The 25830-nt window shown below is 51.5% G+C and overlaps 2 protein-coding genes and 1 non-coding gene across 3 annotated transcripts; 1 reads left to right on the forward strand and 2 right to left on the reverse strand.

Annotated features, from left to right (window-relative positions):
- Window positions 1-738: 738 nt before the first annotated feature.
- NPR1 (natriuretic peptide receptor 1) lies at window positions 739-14413 on the reverse strand. The gene is made up of 22 exons (XM_036922232.2): window positions 12918-14413; window positions 12084-12283; window positions 11539-11652; window positions 11018-11153; window positions 10578-10669; window positions 9690-9825; window positions 9376-9460; window positions 7848-7968; window positions 7378-7452; window positions 7181-7258; window positions 6626-6730; window positions 6303-6374; window positions 6032-6188; window positions 5606-5761; window positions 5180-5348; window positions 4399-4545; window positions 4189-4312; window positions 3971-4039; window positions 3543-3717; window positions 3194-3292; window positions 1340-1431; window positions 739-1157 (listed from the first exon to the last, which is right to left on the reverse strand). The coding sequence occupies exons 1-22, from the start codon at window positions 13630-13632 to the stop codon at window positions 1095-1097; spliced, it is 3180 nt and encodes a 1059-aa protein (XP_036778127.1). The 5' UTR covers window positions 13633-14413; the 3' UTR covers window positions 739-1094.
- Window positions 14414-19369: 4956 nt separating this feature from the next.
- Window positions 19370-19441, reverse strand: TRNAM-CAU (transfer RNA methionine (anticodon CAU)). Its single transcript has one exon. It is a non-coding gene; the product is annotated as a tRNA-Met (tRNA).
- A 232-nt stretch (window positions 19442-19673) lies between these two features.
- Window positions 19674-25773, forward strand: ILF2 (interleukin enhancer binding factor 2). Its single transcript, XM_036922230.2, has 14 exons — window positions 19674-19781; window positions 20450-20509; window positions 20710-20752; window positions 21204-21308; window positions 21669-21746; window positions 22079-22181; window positions 22784-22849; window positions 23150-23266; window positions 23728-23806; window positions 24061-24148; window positions 24537-24598; window positions 24677-24791; window positions 25003-25093; window positions 25241-25773. Exons 1-14 carry the CDS (start codon window positions 19777-19779, stop codon window positions 25399-25401), a joined length of 1173 nt encoding a protein of 390 aa, XP_036778125.1. The 5' UTR covers window positions 19674-19776; the 3' UTR covers window positions 25402-25773.
- Window positions 25774-25830: the final 57 nt, after the last annotated feature.

Genomic DNA, 25830 nt, shown 5'->3' on the forward strand with positions numbered 1-25830 from the left:
TTTGCCCAATGGTATAAAGCAACAGAGGTAGAACTGTGGGTGAAGAGTACACATCAAGGCAGTGGCACCAAATGAGCCATCGTATTTTTCATTACCACACATTGGCAGGAAAAAAAGCCAGTTCCTCTTAGGAATGTCCTTCATAAAGCAGTAAAAATCATTAACATGTAATGGGTTTATTATAGTTATTTTAAGTGAGTTAATAAGGACTTTAAAAAATTTCTAATATGGTATATATCAATAGATATAACCTGCATAAACAAAAGCTCTCTGGAGCCCCTCAGTAATTATTACGGATGTAAACAGGCCCTGAGACCAAAAGTGTCAGAACTACTGGGTCATCCAGAGGTTGCTGCACAGGCAAGGGCAGCCTTTGTCAGATTCTGCATACATTCCCAGCTTGAGACACATGCCTTATTTGAAGTACAGGGTGGAGAACACGGCTGTGTTTTCTGTCAGCCCTCTCTTCCTCAAGAAGAGACACTGTCACTGGAATGAAGATTTTAATGGTCTCTGCTCACAGGAGAGGCAAGGGATACAGGCTGGCAGCCCCTCTGTGCCACCCCACCCTCCTGTACACCGTATCCAACGGTGGTGATGGGGCCCAGGGCTGCGGGTGGGGGTGGCGCTTGTGGCCCATGGGGGCTGAGCCCATTGTGGACTCCCCCAACCCTCAAGATTCACCTAGAGTCCCTTTTCCTATTCCCTCCAAGGTGGCACTGACCCCTCCTCGCAAAGGTCACAGTGTAGCAAGGTTGAGGAAGGAGGACAGAGGGAGGGGCTGGAAGATCCAGGAGTCCACACCCCAGCCTGACCTGAGTCCAGGTGGAGAGCAGGTGCAGTGCCCACATGTGTGCCACTGGTCATGACTGCTTTGGTCCAGGCCCATGAGCTCCGAGTTCTGCCTCACACCAGGCCTCTTTCGGAGGTAGTATCTGGTGTCTCTGCAGAGGTCAGCACACCTGAGCTGTTCAAACCACTTCCCCAGTCTTTGGGCAGTGGTGGTGCTGCTCTGGGTGAGGCTTAGGCCTGGCACCTCTCGGGCACCTCTGGCATAGGGCAGGGAGATGTGGCAGGCCAGGAGGGGAGGCAGGTCAGCCTCGGGTGTTATTCCCCCGCTCTCCCAGGAGCCAATAGGTCCGAACTTTGCCTTTGCCCTAGAGGAAAGAAGAAGAGGAGTTTGGGGTGACTAGTGCGCATGCCCACCCACTTTACCAAATCAGATGAGAGGCCGAATGATGAATGATGGTGTGGGCTGGCTGCTTGAGAAGAGGCCTGGGGGAAGGTGACCTGTTCTGGGACCCCAAAGGGTGGTGACGGCAGGGGCTTCCTTCACTACCTTCATTTCTACATCTCCTCGAAGCTCCAGCTCAAAACCACCAAACTCCTCCAGGACAGCCTTGGTCTCAGAAGACAAGTGGATCTTCAGGGCTGGGTAGGATGAGAGAGAAAAAAGGAAGGTGGGGATGCAAGGAATGGGAGCAGGGAAGATTAGGGACTGCGGGGGTGGACAGATGCCCTCCCTCCCTCCTTTTGGCCTGGGAAGCCTCCTCATACAGAGTCCTACCCCCGCGAGGTGGTGTCCGACCATACTGGCCCCTCCCCTAGAACTCGAGAGCTGCGTAGTCCAACATGGTAGCCACTAATCCCACGTGGCTATTTAATTGAAACTAAATACAGTTAAAAATTCAGTGCTTCAGTTGCATGACCACATTTTAAGCGCTCAATTGCCCCCTGAGACAGAAACTACCATATTGAACAGTACAGATTATACAGCATTGTCATCAGTGCATAAAGTTCTGTTGGACAGCACTGTGGAGAGTCGCCAGGCGCTGGGCAGACAGTATGTGGCATGGTTAGGAGCTCAGATCCTTTTCTGCCTAGTATGAACCCCAGCTTGGACACTTGCTTGGGGAAGTAATATAAACTCTCTATGCCTCATGGTCCTAGTCTGTAAAATGCTGATCGTGATGCTCAAAGCCTTGTTGTGAGACTAAATTTAAATTCATTAAGTATTTAAACAGACCCTGGCACACAGGAAGCCCTATGTAAGCAGTTGCTATCACTGTTAATAACGCATCACCCTCATCTTAGGGCTGAGGGAACTGACGGCTGGGGAGATCTGCCACAACGGCTGAGGTCAAACACACGCCTCCTGGCTCCTGACCGGGTATTCCCTGCACCCCTTCTTTGACTTTTCTCTGAACTCTGGGGTCTGCATCACAGTGGCCTTATTACGTTGTTGAACCATTTCTAAGAATATGCCCTTGAGGACTGGACCTCAGTGAGAGGCTTTCTCCTACCCCAACATCCCCAAACACAAGTGTCCAGGGAATGAACCAGGTCCCCTCTGGGCTCCCAAATAGCCTGTCTGCCACCAGGAGGCTTGGATGGGGTCCACGTGGACTCCCCAGCTAACTGTGGATCTGGGCATCTCAGTGCCCCCAGGCCTCATTCACTAAATGTCTGCTGAATTAACTGTTGACTACAGCAGGAGGATAGAAGATGAACAGGAAGGAAGCAAGACCAAGGGGCAAGGTAGAGGAAAGCACTTATTAGACAGTACCTACTGTGTGCCAGACATTGCGCTGGGTTTTTTGCATCCTGTAAAAAAAGTGCTTCCTATATATAGTGCTTCCTACATGCCAGGTTCTGTTTAAATACTTTATGAATTTAAAGGCATCATTTTACAGATAAACAGCTGAGGCTTAGCAAAATTGAATAATTAGGGGTGGTCATGTTATATGACTTCCTCACATAACCCTTCTGAGGTAAGTACTTTGTTCTCATTTTACAGATAAGAAAAAGCAGGGCTCAGGAAAGTGCAGCCAGTTCACACACAGCTGGTCGGTTGTGGTGCTGAGATTCACACCCCAATGGGCTGCTCTGAAGCCCCTCTTTATCACACCCAAGAGGGAGCAGAGGGTGCCTAGAGGTGGGTTTCCTACTGGGAACTGTTGAAAATTGGCAGGAAAGACTTTTTAATCATTTGGCAAGAGGCGTAGCAGGGACCTGAGTCTCTGATCAGATTCAAGGTAAAGTGTAAAAGGCTGCCCAGGTTGAAGCCTCATTAGAAGGGGCCCGGGAGAACGGCCTGGAGCCGGAAGAGGCATTGGACAGGCACAAGCTGCCTGGAGAGCGTTCCTCCGCGACAGCCACCCTGCCCTCCCGCACCTCGTCTAGGCCGCCATACCTTCCCCGTTGGACTCCATTCTAGAGGCCGTGTTGACTGTATCCCCAAAGAGACAGTAACGGGGCATCTTCAGCCCTACCACACCGGCACACACGGGGCCTGGAGGAAGGGGAAGCCCATCACCGAGGGGTGGAGGGGTGTTAAGGGAGGGAGGTGGGAGGAAAGGATGTTGGTCCTGGGGCGGGGCTAAGACCTCCAGGAAAGGCAGGGGATGGGACTGCAGGCAGGTAGGAACCCAGAGGTGCGTGTGTGTCTGTGCTCCATGGTTATCGAGGTGTTGGGGACGAGCTGGGCCTGGAGACTTGCTTCCCTCCCGCAGTGCAGCCTCTGGGCTCCCCCTCCGCCTTACCGGTGTGGATGCCGATGCGCAAGTGCAGCTGCTCCTGGGGCCTGTGGCGGATGCGGAAGGAGCGCACGGCGTCCAGGAGCGCCAGGGCCATGCGGGCCACCTCGCGGGCATGCAGCCGCCCGTTCCGCACGGGGAGCCCCGACACCACCATGTAGGCATCGCCGATGGTCTCCACCTGTGAGAGCAGTAAGAGGGTGCAGGACATGAGGGCTGGCACTTTTGCTGCCCTGTGTAGGCCCCCCACACCGTGTGCACCGTCTGTCATTCTGTACAGCCGCCTTCTCAAGCAATCTGCCAGCCGCACCCTTCCCTCACCCCCCTCTTGCCCATGTCCCTTGGTTTCTCTTAAGACTGTCATTCTGACCTTCACCTTTCTCTGACCCTGTCCACCACCGTCTGTCCCTTCCCATCCCTACTCCCACCTTTACCTTGTACACATCAAAGTTGTCTATGACGGCATCAAAGCAAGTGTACAGGTCATTGAGCAGGGTCACCACCTGGAAGGGAAGAGAAGCCAAGAGGGGCAGGGAGTAAGGACCCCACCTGGGCTCAGGTGGGACAAGCAGAGCCAGAAGGCAGGCCTGATGGGATTCAGAGGCTAAGCCAGGCACACCTGCCTGTCCCCTGTGGCCGCACCCTGACCTACCTGCATGGGTGTGCTCTCCGCTGACAGGGCTGTGAAACCCACAATGTCACTGAAGTAGATAGTAACGCTGTCAAAGGCTTCAGCCTGGACCGTCTCCCCACGCTTCAGCTGCTCAGCCACTGAGCTGGGGGTCAAGGACAGGTACAGGATCAGACGGTGAGGTGGGGCCAGGACAGGGGTGGCAGGGGGTCACCAGACACAGGCACTCACTGAGGCAGGATCTGGTAGAGCAGGGCCTCTGCCTTGCGCTTCTCCTCCAAGTAGGCCTGGGTCCGCTCCTCCACCAGCTCCTCCAGGTTGTTGGCGTACTGCTCCATGCGCGACAGGAGGTTGTCCAAGATGTTGCTGCTGTTCTCCCTGAAGCGGCAGGTGTGGGGCAGGGGTGAGTGAGGAGCAGCACACTGGCCCCAAAGGCCCCCCCGGGCACTCACCCTCCCCAGGCTAATGTCAGCACACACCCCCAACTGCAGTGGGGTCCCTGGAGAGAACCAGGGTTGGGGGGCACAGCAGGATGGGAGCAGCGGGGAAAAGGGTAGGAGGCAAGTTCAGTTCCGAGTCCCCAGGGTTGAGTCTGAAGCTTCAGACATATTGGCTATTTTGTTCATCTTTGTTGAACTTGAGTTAAATGGAGGACAGAAGGCATAAGGCGGCAGGGATCAATTGAAAAAGAGTGAGGGTACAGAGGCTGGCAGAGGGGTGTGTCTGGAGGAACTGGGCCCCAGTGGGGTACACTGGGACAGGGAGATTGAAGGGCTGGGCTGGGAGCCGGCCACAGGAAGGATGTGAGGTGGCTGGCGGTGTTGGTGGGCGAGGGGGAATGAGAGTAGGGGGCTGTGGGGACAGCTGGGTCACCCAGTATCCACAGAGGGGACTGGGAGGCTGGGGTAGGCTAGACTAGGCCATGCATGGGGGGCCACGAGTGGGCTCCCTTTGGCACTGCTGGTGGTGGCTACTGGGGGTCAGGGGAGGCTGGGGGATGCCCTCCAGAGACCTGTTAAACTTGCGCAGCATCAGGCGGATCTGCTGGAAGGGCGGCCGCTCCTGTGGGTCCTCGGCCCAGCACCGCTGCATCAGCTGCCCCAGTTCCTCCAGGTGACTCTGCAGAGCCAGGGAGGGCCGGAAGGGGGGCTGCTCACCCCGAGTCACACGCTCAATGATTTCTGTGCAGTGGGGGGAGACACAGAGAGGGGCTGAGGGGCAGGGCCAGCCGAGGGCCTGGTGAGAGTCACGGCGGGAAGTCCAGGACTAGGGTGTGGGCAGGGAGACCAACAGGGAACTGGACCAGTCATGTGTCAGGGTCACTGGCAGCAATGGAGCAGAGGATGGTGTGGTGGTGTTCCCAGGGGTCCCTCTCTCTGGGGCTGGGGTTGGTTGAGACTGTGATGGGACTGTGATGGGGCTAGTATGGTCCTCTCACCTTTGGGGCTGAGGTCCAAACCTTCCACATGGAAGACACCACTCCTCAGGGCAATCTCCTGAAGGATGACCCCAAAGCTGTACACGTCGCCAGCCTGGGAGCCCTGGGCAGGGGGCGAGGCCATTCGCAGGAGTTCAGGGGCTGTCCATAACTTTTCTGTGGGTCAGAGGTCAGGAGTCACACAGTGAAAGGCCCAAAGCCAGGGAGTGAGGGGAAACAAGGTCCTTGAGGACGTGACTGGGACTGATCTGAAGACACCACCCCAAGTGCGAGAGCTGGAGGCGGTCTCGACACCACTTCCTCAGACTCCCCTCCTCAGGGGACTGAACTGTACCCAGAATCAGGAAAGGGGAGCCCAAGCCCAGCAGAGACCAGGCGTCAGTCCACCTGCTGGGGGCAGTGTGAGGAGTCAAAGTTGGGGCTCACTGGCGTAGAGGGTGTGGCCTTGCTCTGGCTCTGGGTCCCTGAAGCTCTCCAGCCCATAGTCCGTGATCTTGAGTACAAATCGCCCGTCTACCACGCAGTTGGATGATTTGAGGTTGCCATGGGAGCAAATGGCCCCATTGTGCAGGAACACCATCCCCTGGGAAATTCGGGGAGGAAGGGGTCTGGGTATGAGTAGGGCCTACAATGCCGGCCAGGGGAGAAGCGTGTCCAGCCCCTCCCCTGTGCTTCCGGGGGGCCCTTCTGGGCTGACCTTGACGATGTCATTGGTGAGAGAATACCGGAACATCCAGTCCAAGGTGATGCTCTCGTTCTCCAGAATGTCCTGTCGGGGCAGTGAGAGTCAGCTCCCTACCCCGAAGGCTCCCCCAGAGGAGGAGCGCAGGGGACCCCCTCACGTGCACTGGCAGAACAGGACACGCTTGGGGTCCATTCTAGTACCACCACCCTCCCCCCACTCCTGCTTTACAATTGGGGCAAGTAAAAGAAAGAGGACAGGCTTGCCTGGGGTAAATGGTCAGGAGGGGCAGAGGCAGGGCTAGACTCAGGTGTCCTGACACCCCCCTGTCCCCTCACCTGGAGGCTCCCACGAGGACAGTACTCTGTGAGGATACAGATGTTGGGGGGGTCGGTGCAGGCACCCACAAATCTCGTCAGGTGTTCATTCTGCACATCCCGCATCTGCAGGGGGCAGCCAGCGTTAGCAGCCTGACAGGTACTCCACCCTTCACCCTTCATCCTCCAACCTCACCAAGTTGCCCCCACCCTCAGGGACCCCTCAGTCTACTTAACTGCCTATTCTTTCTCTGCAGACATTCTAGCAACTTCTCTGGCGATTCCCGCCCATGTTCTAAAGACCTCCCCCTCAAATCTGCTCCCTACTCTCACTGTGTCCTGAGCCCTCCACCCCAAGGGGCGTCAGGAGTGGCTCCTCAGGAACCCGCCTCCAAGACATCTTCCGCAATGCCGTCACCCTGCCGTGATCCCCCACTGCCACCCACAGTGGGGGCAGGGGCCCTTCCCACCCTTTCCTAGCATGCCCCACTGCCCTCCATAACCAGTTCTCTTGGCCAGCCCCCCCATGCCCCCTGGGACTCTTCCCCAGGCTGCTGCTTCACTCCCCCACATTACATGCTTCAGTTCAAAGAGGACTTTTCGAGTCAGCTCAATGCGTTTACGATTCACCCGTTTCACAGCCACGAGGTTGCCCTGGGCAAGGAATGGAGACGTCACTGTGAGGATGAGAACTCCAGCTGCTCCCGACAGCCCATCCCTGCCCCTGGGACCCTCCCCAGTCCCAAGGACCAGTGGTCTTTCCCCAGACACACCTTATAATATGCTGTCTTGGCAAAGACCTGGAACTGGCCCTCGGTGGTGAGCAGGGAGCCATAATTGGAGCCTCTCTGAAGGGGTGGAGAGCAGGAGGGATGGTCAGCCCAGGGCCCCACCCTGGGCCCAGTCCTCCATCCTGGTTTCCTGAGCTCTGGTCCTCACTGCCCCGCCTTATCTGCGTGTCATCCTGCTTTTCATTTAACATCCTGAGAGCCTTTCATTTATTTTTTTAAAAATGTAATTTTCATGCATACTCTCTTTGACCTTTGAAAGACTCCTGTGAAGGAGGCTCTGAATGTAATCATTATCTGGGGTAGTCTCAGAAAGGGAATGTGATTTGCCCAAGATCGCACAGCAAATGAAGGCAGAGCCAGGACGAGAACCCTGATCTCTACCTTGCATGTCAGGCAGTGCCCCAGGCCTGTACCCAGCTCTCCCCAATATCCCCCAGAGCCAGGGCACTTACCCCACTCAGGGTCAGCCGGCTGCCTGCGCTCCGGAGGTGCCTCTCAAGGCTACTGGGCTGCACGTCCTCCCAACGCACCCGCCACAGCTCTGAGGCCAGTTCCTTTTCCAGCTGCATCTTTCTGGGACATGAAACCTGAATTTGAGCCCCTTTCTGAGCCCCTGACCCAGGTGGGAGTGTTCAGCAGCCCCTCTTCAGGGCCCTGGGACCACTACATGTGCTAAGAGATGGATGTGGAGTAGCATCCTGTCTCCTGAGAGTCAGGAGGCTTGGGTGGAATTCTGTCTCCCTGGGGAGGGCAGGTAGTCACTTCATTTCTTGGAATCTCATGCCCTTATGTCTAAATGTCCTCATTTGGAAATTGGGAACCTTGATATTTATTTCAATGCATTGTTATAAGAATAAAAAGAAATACTGTGAACCCAGTAATTCCACTCCTAGGAATTTACTCAAAGAAAACAAAACTCTTGATTTGAAAAGACATGTGCACCCCTATGTTTACCGCCACATTATTTACAGTAGCCAAGATATGGAAGCAACCTAAGTGTCCATCAACAGATGAATGGATATAGAAGCTGTGGTACAAATATACAATGGAATATTCCTCAGCCATAAAAAGAAAAGAAATCCTGCCATTTGCAACATCATGGATGGACCTAGAGGGTATTATGTTCAGTGAAATAAGCCAGGTGGAGAAAGACAAATACCGTATGATTTCACTTATTTGTGGACTATAAAAACAAAGCAAAACAGAGGGAACAAAACAGCAGTAGACTCATAAACACTGAGAAGTGACTAGTGGTTACCAAGGGGGAGGGGAGGGGATGGGGGTGGGGGAAAGAGGGGGAGGGCGATAAAAGGGCACAATAATTCGCAATCACAGTGTAAGATGATCACAGGGACTACTGAACGACTGTGATGCACATTTGAAACCAACCTAAGATGGTATATTAACGATACTTTAATAAAAGATAATAATAATTTTAAAAAAAGAAAAAAAAATACTGTATGTGCCTGGCACATAGTACCTGCTCAACCAGCATTGGTTTTCTTCTCTCCCTCCTGTTCCCTCTATTAACTTCTGCATTTTCATTTCAACCTCCCCCCACAAGGCAGGAATGGGGCTCCTTTATCTCTCTCCTCCACTTGGGCTTCAGCACCTGGTGCCCAGCAGCAACGCTGCTCAACTAGTTGGGCCAGGCCCACAGGTTTGGAGCCATTGCTTCCCATCTGGTCTGAAGAAGCAGGAAGGAAGGATGAGCCAGCCCGCGGGCCTGCGATGCCGCCCCCTCGGCTGTTCTGCAACTCCAGTCCCCGACCCTCTCCCTGGCCTCTCCCAGCCCTTTCTCCTCCTCCTCCTCTCTCCCCTGTAATCCCAAGGCTTTTAGTCTGTTTTCTCCCCTCTCTCATTTGGCCTTCCGCTGCTGCCTGTCCACCCGTCCCCCTCCCCTTGGGTCCCTACCACCTCCTTGGCCGTTTGTCCTCCAGGTCTCCCAGCCTCACTCACCACTTTCACCCCAAGGCTCACCTGTATATGAAGAAGGAGACGATCAGAACGCCGAGCAGGGAGAGGCTGCCCACCAAAGCCAGCACCTCCAGGGTGGAAAAGTGGTCTGCAGGAGAGAGTCCGAATTGCAGCAAGAGAGATTTGGGTTAGACAGCAGGAAGAAGAACCTTCTGATAGTCAATCAGTGAACTAGAATGATGGACAAAGGGAAGAAAAAGGCAGGAGTTGTCTCTCCAGAAAACCCTCCGTGTGTGGGAGGAGCACCTATCTGACTCCCAGGGTGGGGGAAGGATGCAGCACCACGGGAACGGAGGCTTGGCAGGCAAGACAGTCACCTTGGTTGCATGCGGGGTTCTCATTGTCAAAGCCACATTTGGGGATGTCAGGAGGTGGGTAACCCGAGGGCCAGTTCAGCTTGTGTCCTGACATGGCTACCAGCTCTTGGGAAGTCCCATTGTAGTTCAGAACAACCTGTGGGAGGGCAGAGTGGTGGGCGGGTAGGGCCTGGGGTGAGGCCTCCTGCGCAGTGGAGCAGCCCTGCCTCCCTCCTACCCCATCTCTGCTTCCAGGGCCTGAATCTGGGCTTCAGCTGTTTGCCAAGCCCCCACTGGGAGTGGGTACAGAGCACCCTCATAACCATGCCCCATGTTATCAGTGTGGAAAAACTAGAAAACTACTCAAGGCTTTTATAAAGAAAACTCCGCATAGAACCCCAGCCCTACACCCCAGGAGTTGCTAACCTTGGGTTGAAGCACATGGAAAACAGGAAAAAGCAGTATCCTTAGTCCACATTCCCAGGCCTAATCCGTGTACCCCCTCCTCCAGGAAGTCTTCCCTAGATGATCTGCTCCTCGGCGCCTGTGGCCTCCATCCCTTTCTGTCCTGACTGCACTTACAGAGCTGTACAATGTGTGTTCATCTTGGCCCCGAGCCGGCTTGTCTGGGCTGGGAGGGGGTCCTGCCTCCTTAAGAGACACAGGATTTCCTGAGGGCAGAGGTGTACTTCCTTCTCAGACACGGGGTTCCCTCCTCAGACGTGGGGTAGTGCCCAATCCCTGTCATTCTGGTTGCTCCCCCACACTGGGGTTGGGTCTCTCCATAAGTGACCGAGCATACGAGGGTGACTACAGGGTGGACAGATGCCCTGGGAGGGAGGTGGGGCTCCGGAGGCAAGAAGGCGAGATGTCACTGCCAGTTGGCACTGTCTTTGGGCACAACCTTACCCTGAAGGCACCAGTCTCAGGATCCATATCCCAGAGGGAGAAGTCGGTCTCCCGATCTCCATTGCTGTCCATCTTCAGGTACCCTGTCACACCTGGGGCGTGTGGGGAGATGGCTGTGTTTTGAGAGAGCGGCAGTTCAGGGACCCCTCCCCACTTCATCTCCATCTCTTGATCCTCTCTGCCTTGCCCTCCAAACACACATACATGGAATAATAATAAAATGGGCAGACATTTCAGCAGCAGGAATGATTGGGACCAGCACTTAACTAGGGAGTTGGGGAAGAAGGGCCTAAAGGAAGCTTGGAGGTTCTTCTAGAAAAGAGAGAGAAAGGCTGGTGTGGGCAAGTGACCACCTGAGCTGCAGGGCTCGTGGCTTCTTAAGGCGTCCTGCTTGGGGCTCCCCAGGCAGCCCTTTGCTGCCAGGAGTTCCGGGCCCTGACCTTGGAAGCTTCGGTTCCACATCCGCTGAGTGATGCCCTCCCCGTCGGTGACAGTTCCTCCATGTGCCAGAGTCTCTGTCACTGCCTGGACATAGAGCAGGAGCCCGTCGTGGAAGGACGCAGGGATGGTGTTCACCTGCAGGGACAAGTAGAGCTTGGCTGGGGTGGGAGGTCTGAAGGGCACAGAGTGGGGTGCTGTTGGGGGTGGATTGGGAGGCACAGGGCGCTTGGAAGAGGAGGGGAGGGCACATCCCTTGTGGCAGGGAGGTGTCCCCACTTCTGAGCCCTGCCAAGCAGATAGAGCAAAGGGTGTCATCCTCATTTTACTGATGAGAGCTTGAGTTTCAGAGGTTGAAAAACCTGTCAGTTTCTCTCACCAACATCAGGACAGATACAGGAACAACGGGAAGGGAAAGAAGGGGAGACCAGGGAATCCCTGCTGACAGCAGGGTGGAGACTGGTAGAGGGCCATGGAGTGAGGGCCGGAGGTCCACTCCAGAGGGTCCCGGGGCCCCTCCTACCAGGCCATCCTCCATGGTGAAGTTGAACTGCTCGCGGGCCACATGTTTCAGCTGCTGCAGGAACTCCAAGTACTCAGGGTTGTCCGGCTCTTTGTATGTGAGGATTTTGGCAGCCTGAGGAAGGGGTCAGTGGAGAGGGGAGAGCTGGGAGCTGACCCCAGCCCTTCTAGTACACTGAGGCCCGCCTCCCAGAGCAGCATCTCTGCGTAGCTCAGGGTCAAACTGGACCCCTTGTCCTGCGTGAGGTGCTGTCTGCTCTAAAGCAGGAGATCCAATGGGATGGCTTCTCCAAGTCCTGTTAGTCTCCAGGACTTGAAAGTCCCCCCACGTTGATCCCATTCTCTCACCGTTTTAGTTTCCTGGCTCTGAAGCCCCCTGACTCTCTAATACCCCTCGCCACAGCCGCTGCCCTTCCTCACCTAAGGCTCTGTGAGCATCAGGGACCTCTACTCTGAAATCCTGTCAGACACTGAGGGACCCAGTGCCCAGAAACTCTGTCACCATTCAGAGGCCCCCCAGCCTGGACTTCCAACGTGGACACTCACCTGAAAGGCCTGGTGGGCACTGACATCCTGGCCGTCCCCTCTCTCCCAGGGCCTTCGGGGAGCAAGGCCATGTGCACCTTGCAGGCTTTGCCCAAAGAGGTCCAGGTGGAAGAAAACATAGTCCTCCCCACTCAGGCCGGCTTCCAGGGCCAGAAGCATCAGGGTTCTGAAGGCATCTGGGGAGCTGCAGATGTAGATAACTGGGGAGAAAAGGGGGGTCAGAGAGAAAGAAGCCTAGGTCATGGAGGAGCGGGAAGGGGGAGCTCCTTGGGTAGGGAATCTGGGCATGCGAGGAAGTTCAGAGACCCTGCATAGATAGCTGCCGGCTGGGTCCAGGCCTGCGGAGCGGAGCCAGGGAGCGTGGGAATAGTGGGGCTGCAGGTGGGGAAGGTGGGGTCTAGAGGGAAGGGAGCGGGGGCGGCAGGAGCTGGGACTGGAAGGGCAGAGGGCCTGTGGGAGCACCAGGAGAAGATGGGGGAGGCAGGGGCTGTTGAGAAGAGACAGAAAACGGGGGAGAAAAACGGGCTGGAATCACCACGGGGAACTACGAGGTGTCAGGGCGGCAGCAGGCATTTTCTCCACCCTGTTGACTGCGGAGGAACTGGTGGGAAAAAGCTGGGGCAGAGGGGGAAGTGAGAAGAGAGGGGAGGGGAGAGAGGGAGGGAGAGACGGAGGGAGACAGAGAAGCTCGGGGGGAAAGAGCCGAGGAGGCTGGGCCGGGAAGGCGGAACCGCGCGGAGCAGGCCGACCGGCCCGGGGAGAGGGGAGTCCCGGAGCCCACGCCGGGCTGAACAGGCCCAGGGCCGGGCGCCGGGGCGGGGGCGCGCCTCTCACCTCGGCCTTTGCGCCGCACGGTGCGCAGCAGCATGGTGTAGTGGTCGTGGTCGCCCTCGGCGAACTCCAGGTGGTCCACCGTGATGTTGAGGCGGTCGCGGACGCGCATGTACAGCCCCTCCACTAAGAAGAAGCAGCGCTGGTCGTCCCCCGGCCGGTAGGCGTAGAGCACGAGCGCCTGGCGCTCCCAGCCCAGCCGTCGGTGCAACGCCGCCACGAAGTCGCCCAGCTTGGCGTGGCTGGGCCCCGCGCGGGTGGTCAGCGCGTACTCGTCCTTGGCTCCGAAGCCCAGCGCCGGCGCGCCCGCGGTCAGCAGCGGCACCCGCCAGTGCGCGGTGAAGCGCCCCACCGGCGCCGCGGCGTACACGCAGCCGGGGCCCAGGAACACCGCGGGGTCGTGCTCCCACTTGAGGTCCACCGCGGCCAGCGGCGCGGCGGTGTCGGAGCACACGCCCAGCGCGTTCTCGCTGCTGCCCAGCACCGTGCGGACTGTCCAGCCGGGCAGCAGGTCGGGCCGCGCCTTCACCCGGGCCAGGGCCAGCTCCACGGCCGGTCCCACGCGCGCCCACGCCCACGGGTACGAGGTGTTGGCCAGCGGCAGAACCACGGCCACCGTCAGGTTGCCCGCGTGGCTGCCCGGGAGCAGCAGTAGCAGCGCAGCCAGAAGCAGGAGCAGGCTCCGGCGAGCGAGTGCGGGGCGCCCGGGGCGCAGCATGGCCTCAGCGGGCCCCGCGGCGGGCGAGCGCTCCCACCGTGGCCTCCTCGGTCCCCTCGGGCTCAGCGGCCAGCCCCGGGCATCGGGCGCGCCCCGTGGGAGGGAGGAGGAGCGGGATGGGGGCGCTCACCCCGGGGCCCGCTGCCCCCACCAGCTGCGACGGGCCGGGCCGGGAGCGCAGGGGCGCGCGGAGGGCGCTGCGGAGCAGGTGGGCGCCAAAGAGGTGCGCCGGGGCGGGGAGGGCCAGGGTGGGAGTGAGAGCGCGCGTGTTAGCGAGAGGCGAGTGTGAGAGGGCGCCCGGGGAGAAGGATGGGAGAGGGCGCGAGGGAGGGAGAGCGGAGTGTGGGTGTTTGCATGCGTGCGCGAGCGCCGTCCCAGGGAGTGTGCCAGAGGGGCGTCCGGCCGGCGCAAGTCTCCGGCTGTCCGGGGGGGACTGCGGAGGACCGGAGCCAAGCTCCGAGCCCTCCCTCCCGGCTGCTCCCCTCCCAGCCCCCGCGACCGGAGAGCCAGTCCTGGATCTTTAACTCTTTCCTCCCCGCCCCGAAGTCGCGGGCATTGGCGCGCCCCGCAGCCCGCGCGCGTCCCCGTAGACCCTCTCACGGCACCTGGGCCGCCCAACGCCTTCCTCCTCAGAGAAGCGGCGCCCGCAGAAGGGGCTCCCTCGCGGGGATGGGAAGGACAGATAGAGATGTACTTGGGAGCAGCCGGGGGCCTCTTGCGCCGCACCTTGTCCCTCCGCTCCTACCTGGTTTGGTCTGGGAAAGAGGGAAAGATGTCCCGGGTTGGAATCGTGGCAGGAAAAGGTGTGTGTGGGGGGTGGTGGGGGTGGCTGGGAGGGGGCTGTGTGTGCCCGGGGGTGCGGCGGGAGGGTGACGGGTTTTTGAAATAAGCGTTAAAGTGAGTGAGCCCAAGGTCCCAGTGACCCAGTCCATCTAGGAGCCACCCTTCTCCCCAAATTCCAGATTTAGCGGATTAGCGGAGACAAAAGATCTAGTGGAAGGACGGAGTTAGCTCTTCAGTTCCCAGATAGTTGTAGGAAGGGGGGAGAAGAGCTAGTGGGTGGCTGGGGGATAAGGGGGAAGAGGTGTGACCTCGGGGACGCTCAAGAAATATGCGCATTTTGTTTAAGGATTGTTGAAAATGGGGTATGTGGTGGCGGTGGGAGATGGTGTTGGAAATGACCAGTGGCGACGTAAACTGGGGAGAGGTTTTGGGGGCACTTGACCGCTGAGTCCTTAAGCTATGGATGGATTCCAACTGCTGTGGAATCAGCTTGCCCTCTAATGGTCATCAGGAGTCATTGCACCGCGCCGCCAATCTCGTCGTGAGCCTAGAGTGGATGGAAGATCAACAAGCTTCTGGTTCAGCAAACATTTCCAGAGGACTTAGTACTCAACTAGATTCTTAGATGCTGACAGCATAAAGATGCCCTCCGGAAACACGTCGGTGCCTTTGAGAGCTCTACTTGGGTCAAGTAGCCATAATGTAAAGTGGTTAAGCACTGCAACAAAGAGATGTATAAATTTATGAGGCTCGAATGAGGACTATTACTTCTGCCTGCATTGGGGCCAGGAAAATGTGCAAAGAGAAGTAACCCAGCAAGAGTAGAAAGATGAGAAGGGTATTCTGTGCAGAAAGAGCAGAATGCTGAAGTATGTTTCCTGTATTTGGAATTTCAGGAGAATTTTGAATATGCTTATGGGCTAGAGCAAAGGACAGCGCATGGACCAACTTCAGATGGCAGGCATGTTTTGTTTGGCATTCATTCTCTGTATGTATCTTTAATTGTCCAGACTTAAAAAGCAGCAGATGGCATAAGAATATTTGGATTTCTGACTTAAAGTCAGAGAGTTGGCAATAGACAGATCCTACATCCCTCCATGATCGGTTGAAACCAAGTATCCATTACCTCCTTGAGATGAGTCTATTTCATCACAGTTCCTACCCACCTGGTTCACTCCTTTGCACTACCTGGGAGGCTGTAGTAGGAGTTTTTTTGTAATCCTGATCTAGGGTGTGATGTGTGTGTCCCTGTAGGAATGACTGAGAAGGAAGAAAGGGCAACAGAGGGCAGATCATGCAAGCTTTTGTGTGATAAGCGTGTCTTATAAGAGGTGCTCCAAAGACTGTAAAGATAGATAAGAGATTGGGAGATTTAAAAAAAGCAGTTTTATTGAGATATAATTGACATACAATAAGCTTGTACATATTTAATGTATATAATTTGATGAGCTTGGACATTTGTACATATGACACATGTGCCTGTGAAGCCATCACCACAATGTCAGAGTAATAAACATATCCATTACCTCCAAAAGTTTTCCTGTGTCCTTTTGTGTATGGCTGTGTATGTTAAGAACACTTAACATGGGATCCACCCTCTTAACTTTTTAAATGCATAACAGTATTGTTGACTATAGGGAGATGTTTTATAAGTAGAATAATTGGACTTCAGCAAGACAGTATACAAATAATTGAAGTCTGGGTAACATGGACTCATTTGTTGAGAAGCTGAATAATCCATTTTTTGGGGAATGATAATTTTAGTTTATTGGGTTTGCAGTGCCTGTAGATACCAATGAGGAGGTGTCCAATAGACCATTGGAATAGTGGAGCTGGAGCTCTGAAGAAAGACTGGATTAGAAATCTAATTTAGTAATTGAGCTCCTCTTTCCACAATGGTGCTGAATAATCTGTCCAATCAGCAAGTTGAAGACAACAAAAAATGTTGGAGGAAATACTTTTGCAAATCAAAGAACTCATAAGACAGTACAATGTGTTCTTTCACATACAGAAAAAAGAATAGCATTATACACAGCAGTAATAGTAGTATAACTCTGTTCAGGTTCCAGGACCCAATTCCAAGGTGTGGTAAGTATGTGGGAGGGGGTCTTCCTACATATAACACCAAGCATTCCCAAATACCAGCAGGGTGTCCGAGAACTCAACTCAGTTCTGATGCTATCTGCGCAGAGAGAGCACCAGATTCCCTAGGGTGAGGGCTCCATCCTACAAGACTGCCCTCCAACTACCAGTTGAGATGCCAGTCGCAAGTTACCTGTGCTTCTGACTGACAAGCTACAGATGGGAGGTTCCAATGACCTCCCCCTTAGGTTTGATAATGTTGCTAGAACCCCTTAGGCTCACAGAACTCAGGAAAACACTCATGTTTACCAGTTTAATAAAGGCTACTGTAAGGGGTACAGGTTAACAGCCAGAGGAAGAGATACATAAGGCAAGGTCCCAAGTAAAGGAACTTCTATCCTGGTGGAGCTTGGGGCCTGGCTCGGTGGCACATGGAGGCATTCTGGTTCAGAAAGCATAAAAGCTCTCCCTCACTGAGAAGCAGGATCCAAGTGAGCAGAGGGCAATAAGCACTACTCAGGGGTTTTTGTGAGGGCTTAATGGAATAGTCATGATTGACTAAATTATTGTCCATTGGCTGATTTCAGCCTCCAGCCCCTGCCCATGGGTGAGGGTCCAAAAGTCTCTCATTAGCACGATTAGACACCCATTTTACCTTTAAGACTGTACAGTACAGTGTTTTCAGGAACTGTGGATGAAGACAAAATATACCTGGAAAGTAGATACCTGGTCATATGAATGACCATATATATATTTCTTATGACTCACTATATCACAGTGAGGAATTACTGGTGTGAGAGCATGAAAGGACAGGAAAGCACAGAGGTGGGACTGGCAGTTGGACTGCTTTTCCCTTAGGGTCATTAGCTGGTCCAGAATTGATGGCAGAAAACAGGCTGTGTGGAGCAAGTGAGTCCAGAATTTGAGTCCAAACGTCCCCAAAGGTTAAAACCTTGGTAAACCACCTTCCCGTTTTGGGTTAGGATCCTGAAAGGCTGCACTCCTAGGGAAAAGCTAGGAGTAGGTTGAACCAGAACTAAGTGGAAAATCCAGACCAAAATATATTAAAAAACAAAAATTAATAACCAATTGATGGGTTTAACACCAAGTTAGATTCAACTGGGCAGTGAGTAATGAATTGGAAGAAAAGACAGAAGAAACTGCCAGAATAAAGCATGGATAGAAAGGAATGAAACTCATAAAAGAGAGGGCTAGAGAGTAGAGGATACTGTGAGAATCTGACACTTATTCTCCCGGGAAGGAGAGCATAATTGGGCAGAAGCAATATTGAAGAGATAACTGGCTGAGAAACTTAAAAAAATACATTAAGCCACAGCTTCAAGTTCAACACATCTCAAGTAAGGTTTAAAAAAAAAAATCCATATCTGGACCCACCAGAGTGAAACTGCAGGAAATTAAATCAAATATTAAATCTTTAAATAGAAAAAAAGAGGATTGATTACCTTCGTGGAGCAACCATTTGATTTACAACATTTTTTTTTCATAGCAGAAAGGGAAGCCATAGACAGTAAAGTAATATTATCAATGTGCTGGAAAAACAAACCTTCCAATCTAGAATTCCATATCCAGAGAAAATCTTATGAAAAACAAAGGTGAAATAAAGACTTATTTATACAAACCAAAATCAAGAAAGTTAGTCCAGCAGAGGGGCACTAATTCTCAAGCAGAAGGCATATTATCCTAGATGAATGTTTGGAGACACGTGAAAGAATAAAGAGCATTAAAAATGGTAAATTTAAATGACTATTAATTTAATTATATGTTTTAATGTTTTGTGGGAGCATTAGTTGATAAGCATTAATGTCTCTTAAATTCTGTACACATATACACCTACACCTACCCAAGAGAATTGAATGCGTATGACCACAAGAATCTTGTACAAAAATGTTCATGGCTTTATTCAATAACAACACCATGGAAACAACCTAAATGTGCTGACGTGTGTCTTAGCCAGATGGAGGTCCTGAGCTCATCATTAGGAGAATGGGTGAACAAACTGTGGTATATTTATGTAATGGAATACTACTTTTAAAAACAGGAACACACTGCTGATAAATGCAGTTTATTGGAAGAGCCTCGTGGAAGAAATGGAAGAATCTTGAAACGGGTCAAGGAAAAGAAGCTAGTCCAAAAAAGAGTACATACAGTGTGAGTCCATTTATGTGAAGTTCAGGAATTGACAAAACTCATCTATGATAATAGAAATTGGGATAGTGGATTGCCTCTAGCTAGGGGCAGGACAAAGGGGTATGAGGGAACTTTCTGAGATGACAAAAATATTCTGAGGCAGGGAAGGAATAATAAACATTAAGCAAAGCGAAGGAAGGCAAGGGAGGGAGAAAAATGATTTCTGGAGGGACAAAAAGCACATAGTAATGTGACTAATTTAATGCAAATATAGTATATCTGTGTGTGTGGCTGGTGAAACCTCGTGTAAGCGTGAAATCCGCCTGAAAGTTTGTAGTGTCAGAAAGAAAGAGAAATGGGGGCAAAGTGGGCTACGGGAGTGGGTTTCTGTCCTCGCCACTTTCGTTGTTCTTTCTCAGGTCTCTTTCCAAAGGCTACCTCAGTTTCCCTTCTAGTCCCTTCCCTGTCAGTGTTTTTCCCCTCTGATTCAATCAACACACTCCGTTTCTCACTGCGTGGTTTGTAGCCTTCCGTACACCCAGACATACAGTGTTCATTGTTGCCCAAAGTCGCTATTACCCCATTTCTCTTGCTGATGGCAAAAACAGCTGCTAAAGGATTCATTTTTCAGGAAGGAGAAAGTGAAAAGAAGAAGTTCACGCGTACTAACGATATTTAAATTACAAATAGTATCCCTGGAGAGTGAGGGAAAGAAAAGCATTACTAGCAGAGGATGGTTTCGATCCATCGACCTCTGGGTTATGGGCCCAGCACGCTTCCGCTGCGCCACTCTGCTGGTGATGGAAACGGTTTTCACGTATCTTACATAAAGTTATTTCTTACTAGCTGTCCTGACCTTTTTTTTATACAGTGCCATCTAGTGTCTTTCAAAAAAATTGTCATTACTGTCAGCTCTGTTCTTATTGGCTAGTTTCTGACACAGTAGACGTTTTTCATTGGTTCATAAACCGGCTTACCAAAGTAAACCAATGGGCATGAGCGGCGGGGTAAGGCGGGAGCCAATCGCGCGCGAGTTTGTTGGGACACGCCGGCAAGCCGCCTCTCCCGTTTTCGGCTCTCGGAGGAAAGGGACTGTTGGCGTGGCCTCCATTGTCCGGGATATAGGGCGCCATGAGGTAGGAACTAGGGTGCTCTGGGAAGGTTTTGGGTGTTTGACCCAAAAGTTGGGGAGGAGTCGGAGGACCTGAAAGGGCCGCGTACCTGGGGGCTGCCCTAAAACCGGAGAAGTTCTGGTCTGGGAGAGTGAGGGAGGTCGGAGACCGCGGAGGCGGGGAAACCTGGGCCTGGAATGGGGAGCGGGTTCGACTCCTTGGTCTCTAAGGGGTTTAGGTGGCGCGTTGTCCTCCGGTCCCAGGAGAAGCTCCCCACCGAGACTGAGAGGACTGGAACGCGCCCCCTTCATCCTCCATCCCTGGTGCTTGACACGGAGGATATGCCCGATAAATGTATTACCACGTTAATGAGTAAATGAGCAGTCACCCAAGTCTCTGAAGCGCTGGGGTTGGCGTACCGCAGGGATTAGGGATTGTCTATTGCAGTGGACTCAGCGAGCCCCATCATTACTTGGGGTCGGGCTGTGAATACATTATCCACAAAGAGGAGGTCGTGGGGACGAGCTAGACGTTTGGGATGGGGAGAAGTGTTAAGTGGGAATGAGGGACTCTGCTTCCAAAGGGAAGCTAAGAGCGATGGAGGGAGGCTAACTTGAAATGATACGGCCAGTATGTGGTGGAGATGACTTCACTGCGGTGAACACGAGTTAAACCGACGTTTGCATTTCTAGGGGTGACAGAGGTCGTGGTCGTGGAGGGCGCTTTGGTTCCAGAGGAGGACCAGGAGGAGGGTGAGTGCCAGCTTTTAGCACTTTGCACTGGTTTCCCTTTCAATCATTGGAGTGGACTAATGTTACCTGCTTTGAGGAGATCCAGATGTGGTTTAAGAAACATTTCTTTTCATCCTCGTCTTACTACATGAGTTTGACCCCCTTATGCTAAGTAATTTGATTTTTGTGGTGAATAATTTGGTTTGTTTTTCTTGTTGTAGGTTCAGGCCCTTTGTGCCACACATCCCATTTGATTTCTATTTGGTGAGTACCTTAGTCCCTGTTCTCTTTTAAACAAGAGAAATGGAGCCTGGCTATTGCTCATTTATAGATTTCTGGAGCCCAATATCTCCCTGTTACTGAAGTCAAAGGGTGGTTGGAGTAGGAAAAGGGATTAGTGAATGGAGTTGGGTCTTGAGTTAGCTTTGTGTTGCTTTACATACACTGTAGGTAGGGTGGAGAAGATAATCCCTTGTCTACTATTGGCAATTATATACTTGTAATCTTTTTTCTGAATATATATCTCTGGTTTATCTGTTAGTATACAGCAAGAGCTTAAATGATGGCTATTTCAGTTTATATCCTTGTTTGAACATCTTGAGTAAAAACAAGTGTAGAACTTTGTTTTCAATTTTTTTCTGCTGTGGCAACAGAAAAAATCTCTCCTGTATAATATTTTTGGTAAACAGTATATAATTATTTATTTCTGGATTAGTGTGAAATGGCCTTCCCTCGGGTTAAGCCAGCGCCTGATGAAACGTCCTTCAGTGAGGCCTTGCTGAAGAGGAATCAAGACCTTGCTCCTAATTCTGCTGAGCAGGTATATTCTTCTGACCACCTTCCTGAGAGTTCTCTAAGAAACCTGGGGAGGTGAATAAGCACTAGTAAGGTACGGGTATAACAGCCTAAATTCCACAGAGGGTTTACTTGTTCTACGTATTTGTCATTGTGGGTAGAAGGAGAGTGCCAGGTGAATATATAAGCAGACTACATGTGCATTGTATTTTTATTGGGGAATCTATCTTTGAGATCAAAAGGTTATTCTCTTTTGGCATATTTAAGGCCCCATGTTGGTAGTGATTCAGCTTTTGTGGAAGGGATTAGTGGAAAATATTCAAACGCTGGGAAGTTGCTTGTAATTTTTCATCTTGGGGTGTTTTTGTTTCTTGCTGTTTTTCAGGCCTCTATCCTTTCTCTAGTGACAAAAATAAACAATGTGATTGACAATCTGATTGTGGCTCCAGGGACGTTTGAAGTGGTGAGTTATGATTTAGTCATAGGTCAGGTCAGGTTTGGTAGTGTGGAAGTTTCCTTGGCTCCCCTTCATTCTTCAGTGGCCTGTTATCCAAAGCCAAGCCCAAAATGGGGAGTACAGTGGAATGCCTTTGTCCTGCTGATACTGGGGACAAGATGCTATCACGGTTTCCAGCTCACCATGGCGTATCAGGCTTTTCATGTGGCTGTTTTTAAGATAGGATTTGACGTCACCTATTCCAAATCTGGGTGTTAAGAAGTGTACTGTAATTGAATTCTGAGAGGAATTAGTCTTTTCACCTCTAAATTTTTTTCCTGACATCCCTTCTCTAACAGCAAATTGAAGAAGTCCGACAGGTTGGATCATATAAAAAAGGAACGATGACTACGGGACACAATGTGGCTGACCTGGTGGTGATCCTAAAGATTCTGCCAACATGTGAGGGGACCTTTTTGGCCCCAGGAGCAGAACGTAACGTAGTTGGGTTTGAGGCATAGGATCTTTAAAGCCCAAATTTCTTCTGAGAAAGGCTATTTGGAAGACAAACAGGAAATTTATTTGGGGTAATAAGGGACAAACTCAGGAATGTGTGTCTAAAAGAACATATGGTCAGTTCTATAGGGTGGTGGTCCTCAACTGGGGGTGATTTTGTTCGCCAGGGGACATTTGGCAGTGTTCGGAGACATTTCTGGGCTACTGGCATCAAGAGGGTAGAGATCAGAGTACTGCCAAGTATTCTGTAGACAGACTCTACCCCAACCCCTCCCCCCCAAAATTATCCACCCAAAGATGGCATCAGTGCCACTGGCAAACCCTACTGAAGAAACGGGATGGGCATAGAAGGAGGTGTCCTGTTCCCTGAGCCTCCCAATTTCTCTGTCCAGGCATTAGCTTTCTCTTATAAAAGTGTTTAATTTATTCTGTTGCTTGTTCTTACCCAGCCTGAACATGGGGCAGAAATCAGTGCAAAGTAGCTGAGGGATACATAGAAAGTCAACGAATAACTGCGATGCTCATTATCTCCTTTTCTGTCAATCTAGTGGAAGCCGTTGCTGCCCTAGGAAACAAAGTCGTGGAAAGCCTGAGAGCACAGGATCCTTCTGAAGGTTTGAGTTTGTTGCTAAGCATGTATTAGTAGTCATAGGAGCCAGTTCTATAATTATAAGTAAAAAGTCCGGCTAGAAAGAGTGAATGCAGAGTTTCACGTTGGAGAAGTTTTGGCAGGGAACTCCAGTGTTAAGCAAGCAGTTGATCTCACTTATTTTTCAAAGCTGTATTTCAAATCCTCATTCTGGACTCCTGCAGTTTTTCAAAAGCCTGTGTGTTCCCCAGCCCCTGCCCTGGATCTACCTTTGGTCATCTAATGGAAATGTGAGTTACAGCTTTTGGTTTTTCTTTTCTTTCAGTTTTGACCATGCTGACCAATGAGACTGGCTTTGAGATCAGTTCTTCTGATGCTACAGTGAAGATTCTCATTACCACAGTGCCACCCAATCTCCGAAAACTGGACCCAGAACTCCATTGTTAGTCCTTTTTTCCCACTGCTGGGAAATGGGGAAATTCAAAACATGGTGGGAAGTTGCCGTTGAGTTTATTAGCTTGTTGTTGTGCCACATGAAACCTGAGACCTGCATTTATCCCAAGCTGTGCCATCTCCCTGTGTAATTTGGAGAGTTTTGCCAGCTGGCCAGTGAAATTGCCAAAGACATGATGGCCAGGAAAGCTGTTTGAGAACTTAAGAAACGGACTAAAGAAATATTTATGGAGGGTAGGCCTTTGGAGAAAATCGTGAATCTTGCATGCTTCTAGATGTGGTTTAAGGGAGGAGTAGTGATTTTTGGACAGGTGATTCGCTGATCTGAGGGACTTGGGGGTGGTTTAAGGAATTACTAAGTTATCCTGTCCTCCTCCCAAGTTCTGGACTGTGGCAGTGGATTGAATTACTTAATAGTGTTTCACCTTGGCCTTCACGCTTACCTTCCAGTGGACATCAAGGTACTGCAGAGCGCCTTAGCGGCCATCCGACATGCCCGCTGGTTTGAGGAGAACGCCTCACAGTCCACGTGAGTCCCTCCCTCCCTATCTGAATTAAGATCTAATCCTGGCTACAGCAAATAGCAGGATGACCCATACTTCCACTGACAGAACTTTCTGGCTGTTATCTTCTGTCTAGATTTTGATTTTTACCATAAGTAAGCAAATTTAATTTAGATTGAGAAGAGAATGTGTAGTTCTGAAAATAGCTTCAGCTCTGTACCTCAGCTGTGCAAGTATATGATCTTATTACTTGTAATCCCTGGGTTCCTCTTACTTTCAGAGTTAAAGTTCTCATCAGACTGCTGAAGGACCTGAGGATTCGTTTTCCTGGCTTTGAGCCTCTCACACCTTGGATCCTTGACCTTCTTGTAAGTACAGGACAGGTGAAGTTCTTGATCATCCCTATTTAACAGTAGTTATTCTAAAGCCTACCAGAACCTGAAATTTGGTGAAGCTGAAAAAGAAATCTCACTGGTGGACAGGTAGTCCAGGAAAGAGTCAATGTTTATTACTTCCTTGGGTCTTTGGAGTTTTTGGTTAAATGAGTAGTTACTACTGCCTGTCTGGTTACTGTCATTTCATTAATATGAGAATGGAGAGAAATTACTGAATGAGTAGCCATTTCAGAATTGCTTCCAAACATGAAAATTTTGGCCAGACCTTCATAACTAGTTTTCCGTGTGAATGCTTAAAGTTTTAGTTTGAAAACAGAATTGCCACTTTTATGGCCCACCTGCCAGACTTACTATTTTCCAGGGGCACTATGCTGTGATGAACAACCCCACCAGACAGCCTTTGGCCCTAAATGTGGCATACAGGTATAACACCCTTCTTCTCTGGGTTTGGGGCTGGGTGTAAGCTGTCGTGTGTGCTTTTAATACCTCCCCGTGTTTCAGGCGTTGCTTACAGATCCTGGCTGCAGGACTGTTCCTGCCAGGGTCAGTGGGTATCACTGACCCCTGTGAGAGTGGCAACTTCCGAGTACACACAGTCATGACTCTGGAGCAACAGGTATTGGGACAACTCTGAAATGGTCTGTTGTGCCCCACTCTTAAATACTGCAGGTCAGAAGGCAAAGGGAGTGTGGTCTTTAGGGGTTGGGGATTTGGGGGTTTTCACAGACATTGGGCTTGAAATGTTGTGTTCATGTCTGTCCTTGAGAGTGTTCATCAGAGTACTTTGATTCTCCTTGCTAATTTACTGTCACTTTGTTCTCCTTTAGGACATGGTCTGCTACACAGCTCAGACTCTGGTCCGAATCCTCTCACACGGTGGCTTTCGAAAGATCCTTGGCCAGGAGGGTGACGCCAGCTGTGAGTGGCCCCCGTGGGTCATGGGCTCTTTATGGCACTCTGCAGTCTACAAAGCAGCCCCCCACTACTCAGATGCCTTAATATTTCTGCTGTGTCCTGACTGTCATGCTGGACTGTCTGAAATCACCTGTTTTTTTTTTCATCTAGATCTTGCTTCTGAAATATCTACCTGGGATGGAGTGATAGTAACACCTTCAGAAAAGGCTTATGAGAAGCCACCAGAGAAGAAGGAAGGAGAGGAAGAGGAGGAGAATACAGAGGAGCCACCACAAGGAGAGGAAGAGGAGAGCATGGAGACTCAGGAGTGACCTGCCCTTCTCCCCGCCCCTTCTTACCCAAGGGGAAGCCTGGAGCCTAAGCTAACTGCTACTGGGATTTGTATGGTGGCATTTCTGAGGATAGGGGAGAGAGGAAGAAAAATAAAAATAAACTCTATAGAAGGAAATACCATTCCACTGGGTTCTGATAGTGGCTTAGTAGCCATAAGTCCCCCATTTATGACCTGTGCCATCCAACTATAGGGAAGCAAATACGTTTTTCTTCCTAATATTCTAGAATCCCCCAGTTCCTGGGAACTTCCCTTGCCAGTACTTTGTTGTTGAAATGTTGCAAACTGTTAGTGTTTTGAAAAGAAAAAGGTGTTTTTTCTAAGAAAAATGATTAAAGTACTTCCTAGTAGGGCTCTTGGTCTTGTTTTTCCTTGGCATCTGGAAACTTGTTTTGCTTCCCTTTGCTTT

This window comes from Manis pentadactyla, chromosome 19 (genome assembly GCF_030020395.1).
Source record: "Manis pentadactyla isolate mManPen7 chromosome 19, mManPen7.hap1, whole genome shotgun sequence".
NCBI lineage: Eukaryota > Metazoa > Chordata > Mammalia > Pholidota > Manidae > Manis > Manis pentadactyla.